This window comes from Gallus gallus, chromosome 4 (assembly GCF_016699485.2).
Source record: "Gallus gallus isolate bGalGal1 chromosome 4, bGalGal1.mat.broiler.GRCg7b, whole genome shotgun sequence".
Lineage (NCBI taxonomy): Eukaryota > Metazoa > Chordata > Aves > Galliformes > Phasianidae > Gallus > Gallus gallus.
In genome coordinates this window covers 17,174,648-17,190,134 of record NC_052535.1, presented here as the reverse complement: position 1 = coordinate 17,190,134, position 15,487 = coordinate 17,174,648, and the positions used below count along the sequence as shown (strand labels likewise).

Genomic DNA, 15,487 nt, shown 5'->3' with positions numbered 1-15,487 from the left:
GAGGTACCAGTATTTTTTACTTCTCTCTCAGAATCAACACTACCTATTAAAAGCAAAACAAACAAACAAACAAAAACAAAAACATGAAGAACATTGCAGAATGCTCTCAATGAGGTACAGAGACAGGATGTGTCCAGCTGCACTGGGTTAAATTCTACTTTCAGTAGAACAGCAAAACTCTGGATTCAATGAAAAATTGATCACACAGAGCAAAAAATACCATTTCAGACTGTTTTTGAATAAAGCAAATATTGTTGTTATTCAGCTGATATTTGCAATATTCTGTCTCCTTCTTCTTTCCCAAATGGTTCATGGTTAAGCTAGCATAGATATAACAAAGCACTGAAATAATACACTATAATAAGCCAAGGGATACTTTGCTGAAAATGTTTAGCTTCTGTAATACAGTATTAGTGACTTCAAATGCAGCTTCCACCCAATTCCTAAGTTTTCCAGAAGGAAACATTTTCAACCCAGATGCAACGAGTTATTCTCTGTTTTAAAATGAAGGTGATTCTATCCAATTGCTTATTTCATGCAAGCTTGATGTTATTACCTTCTGCTGCATGAGCATAAACCAAGGGTTTATATCAATTGTTATAATAGAGATATTACAGCCACATAACCACAAGAACTTAACCAGACCATCATAGACCATCATGACTTTTTTTTTTTTTTTTTCAGAAGAGCTCTCCCCACAGTCTCCAGCCATAGTTACTACAATATGCAGTCTAATGCCAAATCCAGGTGAGACAGCTGATGCTCTTCACTGAACATACTTATCAACAACACCTCCAGAAGCAGAGATTTACCCCTATTCAAGCATTACTTTGGCACACTATTTGAATTCTAGTTTCCGGAATATGCAGTTATCTTAACGTTATTTAGAAAAAAAAGTAAAACTCCATTACATGAAAGATGGATCAGTAAGTCTGTAATGGGTTTTGAATTTACAATGATGGGTTTCAATGTTGGTTTTTTTTTTTTTTCCAGGCCAGTACACTGGATTATACTTTGGAACTGCTTTATCCTCTCTACTTTCTAGGAACACACACACACAAAAAAATAATTAAAAATATATATATATCCCAAAGCATACATAGAATATATAGAAATACAGTTGCAAGAATTATCTTGGGGAATATTGCTGCAGCAGGGCCACTTTTACAATTTTGAGATGCTGTTTAGCCAACATTGCTTCTAATAGCACAGAAAAAAGGTGCCCTAGTGTGTGCAGGTAAAGGAATTATGAGCAGATTGACTTTACACAGCAAGAATAGTCAAAGTAATGAGCAGTAATAATATCACAAGATATGGAGGAGGATGGTATTTGTCACAGAATACAATAATCAATGTGCTCTTCATACAGAAAATGGGATTAACTAGAGTAGCCATCATGCAGGCTGATGGACATCTGGGCTCTTCTGAACTCAAGGACCATAGCCCACAAGCCACATGGATCAAAATCTTGAAATATTAGTGCTTATTATTGCTTTACATTAATGACCAGGGGCCTGGAAAGGCTTCTTTGTTCCAAATGAGCAACAAAGTTCTGGTCCACAACTCACCCTGAGAACCTCTCTGCAGATGTAAGCAATCCAGTCTTCCTTAAAACAGTTCCCTTTTGTCTTCTTTACCAGATCAGTGACGGAGCCAGCACCACAGTACTCCATCACCAGCTGCAGGAAGACAAATGAAACACATCTTTACCACAGCACCAACATAGCACCAGCAGAGAAATCAAGAGTGATGTCTGCTGCACCACTATCAAGGCAAAGTGAACTATGTGCCACCCTCCTGGGTGCCAAATGATGTAAAATCTCATTTCCTGGGCAATGCACATTACTGAGTAAATAAATAAAAAACAAGAACTCAGGAGTGCGGCTCTCCTATTACTGGTCAAGGGTAAACATTTTCTTCCTGGAAAAAACATAAATCAGAAGAAAAACAACCAAGAACAAAGATAGCACTAACAAAGGTGGGATTTTTTTTCAAAATTTAAAATATCTCATCTTGCTGCAGATCTCCATAAATCTTGCAGACAAAAAAAAAATAAAAAAAATCAAGAGTTTATTTTTCTTTGCTTCATTGCCAACTTCTCTGTTTGCTTTTTTATTTTTCAACTGGAAAAATGTAGAAAGTGATAAGGAAAGTAGTTGAGATTAAAAGACAAGCTCTATTTCATCATTGCTAAAAAAAAGATGGAAACATTTAATTTGGAAAAAGAAAGTTCTAACAATAAATCTGATCAACAACCTAAGTCACAAGTATTATACTTTATGCTCATCCTCTTAAGTGAGGTGAGAAGCAAATGGATGAGACCAGGCTCATCTCGGTTGTGTGTAGTGCAAGGACAAGGAGCAGTGGCCTAAAACTTGAACACAGGAAGTTCCATACAATCATGTGGAAGAACTTCTTAATGGCAAGGGTGATGGAGCACTGGAATGGGCTGCCCAGAGAGATGGTGGAGTCTCCTATGGAGATATTCAAGACCTGTCTGAACGCCCACCTGTGCAACTTACTGTAGGGAACCTGCTTTAGTAGGGGCATTGGACTCAATCTCTTGAGGTCCCTTCTAACCCTTATGATTCTGTGATTCTATGTGTAAAGGAAGAGGGATGTTTCTTTTTTACAAGTTACTCCTCAGAACAATGACTTCTACATTCCACCGAGACAAGGTCTGAGACAAATACATCAGAGCTCTAAAGAAAGGAGCTGGACATCCAATGAACACAACACAAAGCACTTACCCAGAGCTGATCATCTTGGCCTGCAGGACTCTTCTTTACAAATGCACCATAATATGTAGCAATATTCCGATGATGGGAATACTTTTTTAGCATATTTATCTCCAGCTTGATTTCTTCCTCTTCATTCTGCATCAGAAGAGAACAGAAGGTTCTTGAAATGCTGAGAGGTCACCAAGGCTATGCACCCTCCATCTTTGGCAACGCCTGGGACCTAACTGGAACAACTCCTATGCAACCCACCCTGCTTCGGGCAGGAGTTTGGGCTGGAGACCTGAGGTCCCTCCAACCAGAATTGTTCTGTCAGTCTGAGACTGCAGTCCAAGGATGGGCTCATAAACTGAGAACGAAATCATTCTGATCCTTTGGCCTAGGATTGAGCTAAAGAATTAAAAATACCCCCATGTGGTTGTATGAAAATCATATAATCTCCTCATGGGGCTAGACAGGATCAGTAGCTCCCATTTTCAGTTCCTGTATGCAGTAATTTAGTTTTGGAGAAATGAACTGGACTTAAACAAATAAAAATATTCCTAACGCTCCATTACGTAAATACTCAGAAAGTACTCGAGCGCAAGCATCAGCCAATTCATCTTCCCACTGCCACCAAGGGCCCAGCTGAGAGGAAACTAGAGCAGAACAGCAGGCGCACAGCCACGTGTTGTCCTCCGGAGCTAGAGCAGGGCCAGGCCTTGCCCCCTTTCCAGCAGCCCCCCACCACACCCCAACCCACAGACAAAGGGTGCCCCACACCAAGCCATTGGCCAAGTGCTGGTGAGTGGAGCCTAATGCAGGCCCAGCCACTTCGTTCCAGACACTGCTTTGTGCCAGCTCTGTTACTCCACTGCCTTTGCTCAGCCTCCTCAGGCAAACATTCTCCTCTGGCCAGTTCAGTCAAAGCTGTGGGGTGCTAATGGGAATAGTTTTAACAACCACTCTATAAGGAAACATCATTTTTCATTGAGGTCTTTTTTCAAAAGGTCCTATCAGAGCAGCCTGTTTGTTTTACTGTCCCTGAGAGAAACAGTGCACAACACTCTGTGAAATGTCTGTAGATTTTGCTGTCTCATTTGCTTTAATAGGAAATGCATAGCACTGTGAGGTATTCATGCATCAGTTAAAAGGAGTAAGATCAAGCTGAAAATTAATTTACCTTGCTGCAAAACATTCCAGTCAGCACTTACTAGCTGAAGGGTAGAAAAGGAAGCAGCAAGAATAGTTCAGACCCACAGGACATTCTTCTGCACTTTCTCACTGTTTTCCAGTCACTTTGCCATTGAAGCTTTCTTTTAGCCATCACAACAGACTGCTTACAAAACCGGCTGCACCGTCCCTTCAACCTGTACCAAAACACTGAAGCCTGGCAGGCTGAAACCAAATTCCTTCAAACATCTTATTAAATCTGACCTGAAAAAAGCATTCCCAGCAGCAGTAGCCAAGAACTTTCCTAATAGCTTCAATGCACAGGAGATGTGCTGCCAAACCAAAGCCTAACTTTCTTAAGTTTTAGGAAAAGGGAAAGATGAAATAACTTGAAGGAAAAACAGCTATGTCTGGTTTCAGAAGAGCCTCTCTGTTGAACAAAGACTCTCAAGGCACACTTACTACACCAGGTGCTTCATTTGTCTTTTGTTTGCAATTAAGGACAAAGGAAAACCTTTAATCTTTGGCTTAACAGGACCCTGGGTGTCATACAACTTAGAAAGTGTAAGGACAAGGCTGGAGTAGCATCTGGAGCATCCAAGAGAAATTAGAGCTGCCTCCCAGACAGCATGCAGGAAACCCTCTGTAAGCAAGGTCATACTTCTCTCTGTGTGTAGCCAGGGTCAGATCAAAGAGAGCTTGTGCTCTTGCCTTCTGGAGGGAAGCAAAGCTCTGCTCCCTCTGAGACTCCGAATTGTGTATGCGAAAGATGGAAATAGGCAGGTGAGGACAGAGCAACTGGAGACAAAGGCACCTTTCAGCTTTTCAGTGTACAAAGATGTTCAGGAATTCCACTTTCCACCACCCTGTCTGTTAGTGCTGTGATAAGCCACATCTCCCAGGGGTCTGGAACCTGCTCATGAATCATGCTGCTTAAGAGAAGAAGCTCACAGATGTGCAGGTGCAAAAAGCTGCTTGCTTTCAGAAACCAATGCAGTTCTGGGTACAGATGACTGCAAACACAAAGATGACAAGCTCACAATCAAAGGCAATGACGTTAAGAAGCAACGAACGAGAAAGCACATGCCTCTGGCCTCAGGCAGAAACAAAATCATCAGCTGGTAAGTACTCCACCAAAAGATCCCTCAGCACTGGGGGTACTAATGAAAGGTTTCACTTTACATGTTATTTCACTATCAGGAAGCCCGAAAGCAATGACAGGGAATGGCCTGCTGCAGAAGAGCCCCTTGACCAGCTGCATTGACAGCCAAAGAGACAAGCAGCAAGGATCAGCAAGGATCTGACCTCCCCACGCACCCACTGTTTACTTGGCACGGACAGCAAGCAGGAAGTACAGCCTGCGCAGAGACCCAGGAAAGCACACTGCCATCAGCTCCACTTCAATAATTTCAAGGGCTCTCCACCCCCCAGCTTCCCCCAGCAAAACGTGACACTGCAGCACTTCCTGACAGATGTCCATAAGATCCCACAGTGACCACATGCATCCTGCTGCTGCTCTTCAGAAAGCAGCCTGGGGCTAGAACTCGCAGCAGTGAAGGGCAGATTTACTCAGCTTCTGGTGAGCCTCAGATCTCAGAGCTGAATAATTGCGGCTGAAGCTGTGCAGTGGTTTTCTGATAAAATAATTTATTGCCAGAAAAAAAAAAAAAAGTAGATTTGGTGAAACAACATTTGGCAGAGATGCACCAGTTATGATGAAGCATTAGCTGGAAGACTCCTTGGGTTGGATTTTCTAGTGAAAACAGGATGCTGGGGGAGAAAAATCCACTGCAGAACATCAAAGAGGCACAGAAGTACCTCAGACTCTCTTGATACGATTAATATCCTTGTTTAACACTGTTCTCTCCCACGTCAGACAACAATGACCAATTACTGAGCAGTGTTGTGGGCTGCTGATCAAACTGCCACCAACCTACACTGACATGGGCTCTGCCAGACCTGGTAACTGGAACTGCCCTACCAAGTCAGAGAGATGTCTCCTGGGAGACATGAACTGCAGAGTCTTCCAAGCAGGCATCCACATCACAAGGCTGTTACAGGCATTCATCTCTTCTCCACTTTTATTTTTTGGACAAGGGTGAAGGTAAAAAGACTGCATCTGTCCAGGTTTCTTTAAACATCTACCTGTGTTCTATCACATGAAATTTCGCTCCCCAAGAAAACTGCTCCCAGTGAAGCACAAATCAGACTGTGTCACTACCCAAAGATGAAAATGACCAGAGGGGCTAGAAGCCTCTCAACTCACTCAAGCAGGTTTTCTATGACAGCTTCCATTTCTCACAAGCCAAACTCCCCGTGAGATGTTGCTCTCAGGTGCAATTTATATGCAGGACACTGAAGATCAGGATTTCAATATTTTAAAGATTTTACTTAATGCCTCAAGCCAGCTTTTCAAGCCCAAAGGAACAGAAAATAATTTCAACCTGAGCAGACTAACAACACAAGAGAAACACCAAATCCTTGGCAGGCTTTGAATTGATCACTCTGGATTTCTGCAGGTTGAAAGAATTTCTGCATTAGAGTTCAGACTCACTGCTGCCGTGAGAGGCCTCAGTGCCCACACACTATGAAGCAGAGGAAGGCTATTGCTATTTTACAGGCAGAGAAGTGAGGTTCAGGGATGCTCTGGACTCATTCAACGCCAACCTCAGTCATGCTGTACCCATGCTCCAACCTCGCACAGCAGCAGAGCAGGCACCAGCTTCAGCCACTCTGCAGTACAGGGGACCAGAACCATGGTCCCTGATCAGACAGAACAGCTCAGAAGGCAAGCAGTAATCCAGAGCAGCCATGGTTTATCAGCATGCTCACTATTAAGCTCTTAAAATGTCACAACTGCTTTTGTGTTAAGTGACTCAATGTGAAAACAGCACGAGCTGTTATTGCCGTTCAGCCCCTCTAGCAATGGGACAGATTCCCCAGGGAGGTGCTGACTTTCCAGCCCACGGAGAAGTAGCAAATCAAACCTGAGCAGCTGTGTTTTGTCCCCAGAATCATGCAGTGTGGATTCCTGAAGCTTTCCAAGGCTTTCTTCCATCTAAATTTTGTGTCCATGCAAGTAGGCACTACTGGATGCTGCATTGTGTTGCTTACATACAAAGGAAACTGTTCTGTATTGCAAAGGAAATCTTCCCAAGGTTCTCTTCCTGAAGTTTTTGCTTCAATTGTTTCATCAAGGAAGGGACTATCACTGGTGTTAACATGACAGCACACAAGTGACATCTGTGGCTAGCCTTCAAGCAATGCTGGCTGAGCCAGCAAGGCATGAAAGCCGTCTGCACAGAAGCTCTGACTCACTTCTGAGTTCCACACAGGACCTGTCCTGTAGATTCCTTTGTCCAACCACACGTTTGTTTTTAAAAGGCAGTAGTCATAGCCAAACCAGCCCTTAGATGTTCCTCATAAAAGTGCTACAGCAGCATCAAGTTCAACTAACTAGCATGCAATTCAGACCACTCGCTGCTCAGGGCTGGATTCCTACCCCGTCAGCAGAGACATCTGGCCTGGAGCTGCTCTATGTGACAATGCTCACACAGACTAACTTGCTCTGTTGTCTTCCAAGACAAGCAGAAGACATAAAAACATTGACAGAGCTTGCTCGTGCTTGTTCAAAATGCTCCACATAGTTGTACCACTGTCAGACTTGGCCCAGAGGACCTACTTCTTATCTTAGGCTATGACCCTTCCACAACATCCCAAGAAGACCAACTTCATCTTGGAGTTTTATGCACCACGTCCATACTGCCAGAGCAACACAATGGGGAGCTGGTCGTCCATGCAAACAGGTATACCCCATGGAACCCAAACTTCCAGCACACTTTGAGGAGAGGGTGCAGGCTCATCCCAGTCCTTCTGGGGCACAGGAGCATAAGATTTCAAGAAGGCAGCTGCTTCACTACTAGCTGTGCTCAGAAACAAAAATCAATACTTAGCTAATATTTTCGACACCTTGTTCCAGCACTGACACCACTTTATAAATGTGAGCAGGGACAGTGCCAATTAAGTTGTCTGCTTCTCTCATCTATCAAATAACAATAAAGAAGTGCTACATTTGCATTTCTAACGTTCTTGCTTGCTTGCTGTCATGGCAGCTACACTGAGGAACGGCTGGCATGTGAAGGGAGATGTGATAAAACACTGTAGGGGTACTGCACAGATACAGGAAATCTTTTACGTACTGTCTTGGGAAACAGATAGTCAACTAGAAATTAGCAGGAAGAGAGTTCTCTTCATTATTTTAGAGCACAAAACATATAGAAATGCATTCCTTATTGCTTTGTCCCCACTGGACAGGTACAATTGAAATTCTGGTTGCATTAATGCCCCTCAGAACTTCAAAAAAACAAACCACTGCTGAGCTACCATAATTTATACCACCAGATTGTCTTTCATAAGCTATCCACATTCTCGTGATCTGATTCATTATTTTCCCTTATACCTTGATAACTGCTTTTTGATTTTTGGTTCTCTACTCACCTCAGTAACATTCATCACTTTGATTGCAGCTAGCTGCCCAGTCTTAACGTGGCGGCCCTGTTAAAATAACAAAATACTGTAAGCAAAACTTGCATGCAAACTATGTACACAGTAGCTAATGATGCATTTAACGGGGCTGTTGGAGCATAACGTCAAATGAGTTTATGGGTCTCCATCTAACTCCCATGGAAGAGGTGCAGCCACTAAAGCTGTATGTACTTTCTGGCTTCTTAAAACAAAAGTTTTTCGAAGACAGTGAGGAAAAGGAAGGAATGAAACTATTAAAAGAGCAAACTCAATGCAAAGACTGACAGTCTATGGTTCACAAGAATGTATATTAGAAATGCAGTCAGGAATCTTGCTGCAAATTGCACAGCTTCCTGGCTAGGCAAGAACAAGTAACTCCATACATGCAAAGCACAGTGCCTTCTCCTGATAACCAACGCTAATCTCACACTGAAGGATGGTATCAAAAGATTTGCATGGACAGCAGATTGGCTATGCATCCTAATTTCTCGCTTCCATTAAACATTCACAAATGGGTCTGAAGCTTTAAGACTGCAATTTTGTTCTTTATATAGTGGTGCCTGAAAAGCTGTGTATTGAAATAGCTAACCGACATCAGCTAAGTAAGCAAACCATAGGAAATCAGATATGAACTGCTGCATTTTGCAGACAAAATGATTTGCAGGTCCAATTTACACCCGCAAAATTAAAAGCTGAAATAATGTAACTTTACAACCTAGGTCCTGTCTGTACAATTGCACACAAGTATTATTCCAACAACTAAGCAATTTTGCATCAAAGAAAAGTGATGCCTTGTTTTCAAGTGATCTGTCACAGTCATGTTTTCTTTTACAGACAAGTGAACACTGCTGAGATTTTGTGCATTTGCAAGTGCCCTCGATCTCTGGGAACACCCTGGGACTGCAAAGCTTTTTCTCAAAAAGTAGAGTGCAGGGATTTCTGCACCATCAGACACCGGGAGGAAGATGAATGGCAGCCTGCTTCTTCCACACTGCCACAGCCACTGCTGCAGGCACTGCATGCCATGGCAATACAGTGAGGGGCTTGCCACAGAACACAGGCATATGTACCACGCTGGCACCCCAAGGTGCCTCCTGGAGTAAGTGAGCGGGCTGGCGGGTACCCTCGGGTCATTCTGTGTCCTGCAGAGAGCCATGGCAAGAATTGACTGATTTTTGTAATTACAGTGCTGCATGGAGACACCTTTATTTTCTTTACCAAAAAAAAAAAAAAAAAAAATCAATACCATTGCACTCGATACAGAGTATTCAGAGTCCAGTTTTCACGGCCCTCTCTATTAAGCTCCCAGGTCTGACTGCTGGATGAGGAGCTCAGCCCTTGCAGAGCCTTGTCTCAGGGCACTGTCTGCCTTGTACCATGCAAAGTTTCCTTCCCAATGTGCAAAATCCATCGGCCCACATGCCACCACTTGCGTGTACAGGCTCATCTGCAATAAACACTCCCTGACCAGGTAAAGCAGCACACTACAGTAACTACGTGCACTTCCCACCCTTACATTCTCCTAGACCCCTTCATTGTCCTAGAACAAAACACAGTGAGGGTTGATGCACAGTAGAATCCAAACCTTTCTCAAGAAGACAAAAGGAAAAGTGCAAAGGAGCAACAAAGACACTCACTTTTTGGTTCAATCCAATTCTCAACTTGCTACAAGTTATTTCCAGTAACTGTTATCACACCTTTGTAAAAAAGTTTCCACATTTCTTGTCTGCATTAAGCTGGAGAGCCCCATCTTCCTCCACACAGAAGCTGGTGTGCAGTCATGCTAAGGGCTGAAGGGTTATACTCACAAAAAGGTTGTCTAAGCCTAATGAGGCTAATTCCTATCTAAGAGGAATTAATTTTAAAATATTTTGAGACTAGGGAAAAAAAGAATATCTTGGAAAGCATAGCTAAATGCTTATCAATAGATATGTATCTCAAGGTTGAGATCATTTTACTGCTATTTTGACACATTTAATTTCAATTACAATACAATTTCCTAACAAAAAAAAAAGAAAAAAAAAGAAAAAAAAAAAGAAAAAAAAAAGAAAAAGCAGATTCACTGTTGTTGTAGAGTAATAGATGTTTCAAAAGCCTTTGTACCAAAAAATGTGTCATAATTACATAGGGCACAGCATCATTTCCATCTATCTCTGACATCATCTCAACATGCACAAATAAAACCTGTCCTTTAAGATCTGCCAAAGGAAAAGGCTCAGCTTGCCATTGCCACCCAAAATGGCAGAGCACACGTACAGGTGTTCACACAAAGTACCATTAATGGCCAGGCAGATTGAGCAGGGTAACAGGCTGCATGCTGCGCTTGCTTTAATGCACCATGGTTCTGGCAGTCAGAGTGAAAACCCCAGGTTTCTCTCCTTTATGTTGTTTTTTGTTTTTTAACTGTTTCAAGTACATTTTCCTTGAAATCTCTAAAAGTGGTAAACATCCTGAGCTCAGCCCTGGGGTTCTTGCTAACACACCAACGCTAGTGCCTAAGTAAGGGTTTCAGGGCCTGGTCCTTTATTTTTTCAGTTATCACTAAATCTCAGAGGTTAGGCAGGGTTCATGGGAACTCTTACACACTGCTGCTTCTGCTGAAGCCACAAGGTTGAGTGTGTTTGAATTGTTTTTAGAAAGGTGGTGTTTTGATTTTGATTTTTTTCTTTTTTTGCGTAAAGCTCCCAGCAGCAACTGGCTGCTTTAACTCTTAGCCAACCAAATGTGGCCAACAGATGCACTTACTTCTGGGACCAGACATACCAAATGTATCCCTGATGATTCACCCCAGAAGGAGAGGAGGAACAAGGGGCACAGCACTTCCAGTCCTCTGTGCAATGCACAGTGCTCATCCTCTGCAGACCACCAAAGGGAATCAATCTGCTGTGATTCAAGACCCAGCATTCCATATTTCCCCAGAAACTGGGGTGAGGACAGGATGGTCCATAGGCTCCTATTTCATGACTAGGTTTCATCTTTCATCCAAATGCTTGCTTTGAGAGCACCTTTCAACTTCTTGAGAATGCAGCTAACATGCTCAGTGGCTATGTGCAAATCACCCATGTCCAAATCAGCCAGGATTAGAGCATTAAATGCTATCATTTGCACACAGAGTTCAAATTTGAACAATCCTGAAGCTCAAGGACTCTGACATTGAAGTTCCTGCCTACATTTTGGTGAGGTATCCAAGCTGGAAGAAATTCTCCTATTAGCTTCGAGTCCAACTAAATTCCTCCTCTCACCCAGAAAATACTTCTGTGTAAAATCTGCTGCAAGTGCCAGTTAGTTACTACAGTAATATTCTGCAAACCTGGGGCCAGCACTCAATTTTTTCAAATCTGAATGCTAGTCACTGCAGCCACATTTGCAGGCAATGCACTGTGCCAAAGATCTGTTTCTGATGAGCTCCAACTGTGCGTTATCTCTGCAGGGAGAGCTATGGGGAATGGGATAGATCACTGGGTGTTTCTCCTATTGAATATGCATTTATCTTCTCAGTTCAGATCAATATAGGCACCGTTTATGTGCTCTACTGAGGGCCAAGACATACATTTTTCTATTTGGATGAAACAAGAATATCAGCATTAGCAGTCAAGTTATTAGCCGATAAGGGAGTTTAACTTACATTAAGTGTATTTACATGAAAAGACACTCGATTATGTAAAATGCCTTTTCCTTTTAAATCCACAGAAATTCCTGAGGCCTTGGATTGGGCCACTTATTGCTGGAGACCAGAGGGGCCAGCCCCTGGTGTCAAGGTCCTGGTCTGACACGGTTGACTCTGACATCACACATGCATGTGTGTTGGTAGCACACTTATGCTGTTGGTCAGAACATGGGCAGAAAGCCGCGGGACTCCAGAGTGACCCTTCACAAAACTGCCTGCTTGCATATAACCCAGATACCACAACCTGAACTATTAGGACGGCCTCTGTGTCTTTCAGGTTTGTACTTGAAAGGCAGCCTGGCTGTCAGGAGCTGGAGGACCTCGCTATGGGATGACCTCTGCAGCCGGCTGCCAGCCACCCTTGCAGAGCAGGGTAAAGGCTCAGCTGCTCAGCTGCAGGCTCTTCCTGAAAGTGAATTCAGCAAGCAGATTTCCCGTTCAAAACCCACATATGAACTTTGAAGTCTGAGCCCATCTTGGGTGAGCCAGTGTGAGGCTCTGTGGTTGCTGGTGTGCTGCCAGCTCAGCTGTCTGCGCCAGGGCGGGACCCCACCCTCTTGCCCCTCTCCTCTCCACCCTTTCCATCCTGGTCAGGCAAGGAAAGCCTTTAGGAGACTACACAGCAAGCAAACAATGCTCCACGTGGGGATTCAGGAAACCCCACGTTCTATTCCACATGACCTCAATGAAGTCATGATCCTTCTGTTTCCCTTTCCACCTACACAGGGCTTCTCCACTTAGACTCAGCGATTCAGATGAGATGAGCAGTGCCTGCTGTTGCCAGCCTGCTGACACCAGCCCTGCCTGCTGACAACACGAGGGCAGCCTCCTGTGCAGCTCAGCCACGAGGATGCCCAGGGCATAAGACCTGCTCTCAGACTGCTCAACAGAAGGCACTGCTTGGAGCCAATACTGGCTTCAGATCTTCCTAGAGAAGTATTTTGCTCTCATCCAAACTGAAAAATAATATTTTATGGCTTTTTTTTTTTTTTTAAATATAGTTTAAAAAAAAAAATCACTGGAACTCATTTCACTGTAGAAGACAACTAAGCTGGCAGTGGTATAAGACTTCCCTTAAACTAAAATAGCAACCCATTAGCCAGAGATGAAATCAGAACACGTAACATTTATCATTCACTTAAAATTATACTCAAGCCCACACTGGTTAGAGGGGAGGCATGGACATGGGTCATTTCTATGGCACCAGATACTAATCAGATACTACAGCCTTCATCATTGGAGGACATTCCTTCACCCCTGCAGCAAATGTCTGTATCACAGTTCTCATGAACAACAAAACCCCAAAACCACCAGATGCAGTCTTTCTGTCCAGGTTTTTTTTAAACTCCTGCCGTTCCTATTTCCTCCCATTGTACAAGTGGAAATGCAGATTGTTTGCTTTGCCTAATGTTTGTCTGTGTTTGACTGCAGACCAGTGGGAAAGCAAAACGAAACAAAGGATTGAATTCAAGCCCTTGTGCAAACATGTATTTGAGTATCTACATTTCTGCAGTATCAGTATGTTACTCACTTGATCAGATTACTGTCCTGAAGCAAAACATGAACTACTGAAGGCTACTCCATTCTTGTGTAAGATTGGACTAGAGATTTATCTCTAGGGATTTTGAAATCTGCCCCCAAAGAGGTCATTTGTGTTGCAATTAGTAAGATCAAGACACACACTAAGAAATACTAACCTGAGAAAATACCATGCTAGTCATAACATGACAACAGAAGCCTTATCTGTGACTTACTTGAAACCAACGGGCAGCAGAACATCCACTGTCTCCTTCGGCACCTTCATCTCACTTACAGGAATCTGAGAGGGGAGGCATGAAGAGTGCCCTGCCCACTTCTTTTCCTCACACTTCATTTACTGGGACAAAAACCCTGAATTCCCTGAGTCTAAATATCAATATTTACACAAATAGTGGTTCCAGCAGCATTGCCATTCACTCTGGGTTGAACCAATTGTCAAATCTCCTGACACCTACTGTAGCTCACCACCATTCCAGCCCCAGAAGCCCTGTGGTAGGAGACAGAAATGTCATCCTGCTGAGGACACGGCCTGGTGCCCACGAAGCTCTGGCCAGGAGCCAGTCCCTCTCAACACCTGCAGCACCCAACAGGTCCACCATGCCAAAAATCTGTATGCTCAGGAAAATAAACAAACTGAGGAAAAAGAAAAAAGAAAAGATCTCACTTTGCTGACAGGCCTGTTGAGAAGTTGACTGCAGGGAGAGGTACAAATCCCTCCACCCCAGTGACTCCTGTCCATCCATTACAGAACTGTGGGACACCAGAGAAAACCTCTATGCTGCACATCCCTGCTACATGAAGTCATGGGCAGTCAGAGGCATCCCACTCGCCCCATCCTGGAGAAAGGAGGTCGTGGCAGGGCAGCAGGTTGGCTGATAGGTGGCCAGGTTTTGGAGCAGGCATCCAAAGGCAGGACTTCTGGCTCACCACCACTACCAAGCTCTGAAGGTCAAGCTGTGCAAAACAATTACAAACCTTGCGCATGAGATTCATGTTTTAATCCTTTAACACAGACTTCCCAAACGCATGCTAATAAGCAAGGCTTTAACTTTGCATGTACACTAAGATGTCAGTTAATACGTGACTGAATTTTTAACAATTATGATTAAAAAGTCTTTTAGCACTCTCATGAACAATAAGAGTAACTTAGTTGAATTTTAGGTTCTGTAGAGTGTACAGCACAGACAAGGTTATGTGTGGGTTAAAACTGCACTGCAGGTTTTTGCTTGTTTGTTTGAAAGGACAGTAAGGAGGGAAGCATAGCTTAGAGGGTTCCAGCCTACAGGATGAGAGCTGTAACAAATTCAAAGTTGATTTACTTTTGCACTCCAGTTCTTCCGCTACTTTTCTTACATGGGTTGCAGTATGTGTGTCTTTACTGATATTTGCATGAGACTACATTCTGCAAAGGACAGACAGTCCAATGCTGAGACCTGTTACACAGGGTTCTTGTAGTCTGAGACTTTCCTCCAGTAGGACAAATCATGACCTACTGTTAGCTTTACCAAAAGTGAATCCTGAAAGCAAAATACTGCGTGGAGAACCACTACTGAGCTCAGAATGTCTAAGATCTGCCCAGGGAAAGGGTGCGTATTTCAAATGTGAGAACTAAAAAGCAGGGTCTACTCTCGGTGTCTTCTCATTTGGTTCTATTTTATGCACCATCTCCGCTAAAAATGGGCACAATTAGTCTGTGAGAAAACACATCAGCCATTAGATTTCTGAATGAGTGCTGTAAGAGATGAACTGTAAGGCACTGATCTTTCAGTAGTCAGTTCTGTTCCCTCCAAAATCCTATTGGCCAGATGGCCCACAACACTCAAGGGAAAATGAGTTACAAATTTGAAAAGATTTTCGGTATCAAACT

At 43.3% G+C, this 15,487-nt stretch overlaps 1 protein-coding gene across 4 annotated transcripts in view; it reads right to left on the bottom strand.

Annotated features, from left to right (window-relative positions):
- NRK (Nik related kinase) overlaps positions 1 to 15,487 on the bottom strand; it is a 102,438-nt gene that overhangs the window by 62,709 nt on the left and 24,242 nt on the right. For all 4 annotated transcript variants that reach the window (XM_040698858.2, XM_040698859.2, NM_001031126.3 and 1 more), the window contains 3 exons: positions 8,388 to 8,444; positions 2,751 to 2,876; positions 1,569 to 1,679 (listed from right to left, as the gene is read on the bottom strand). In XM_040698858.2, coding sequence (XP_040554792.1) covers positions 1,569 to 1,679; positions 2,751 to 2,876; positions 8,388 to 8,444 — 294 coding nt within the window. The remainder of the gene's footprint in view (positions 1 to 1,568; positions 1,680 to 2,750; positions 2,877 to 8,387; positions 8,445 to 15,487) is intronic.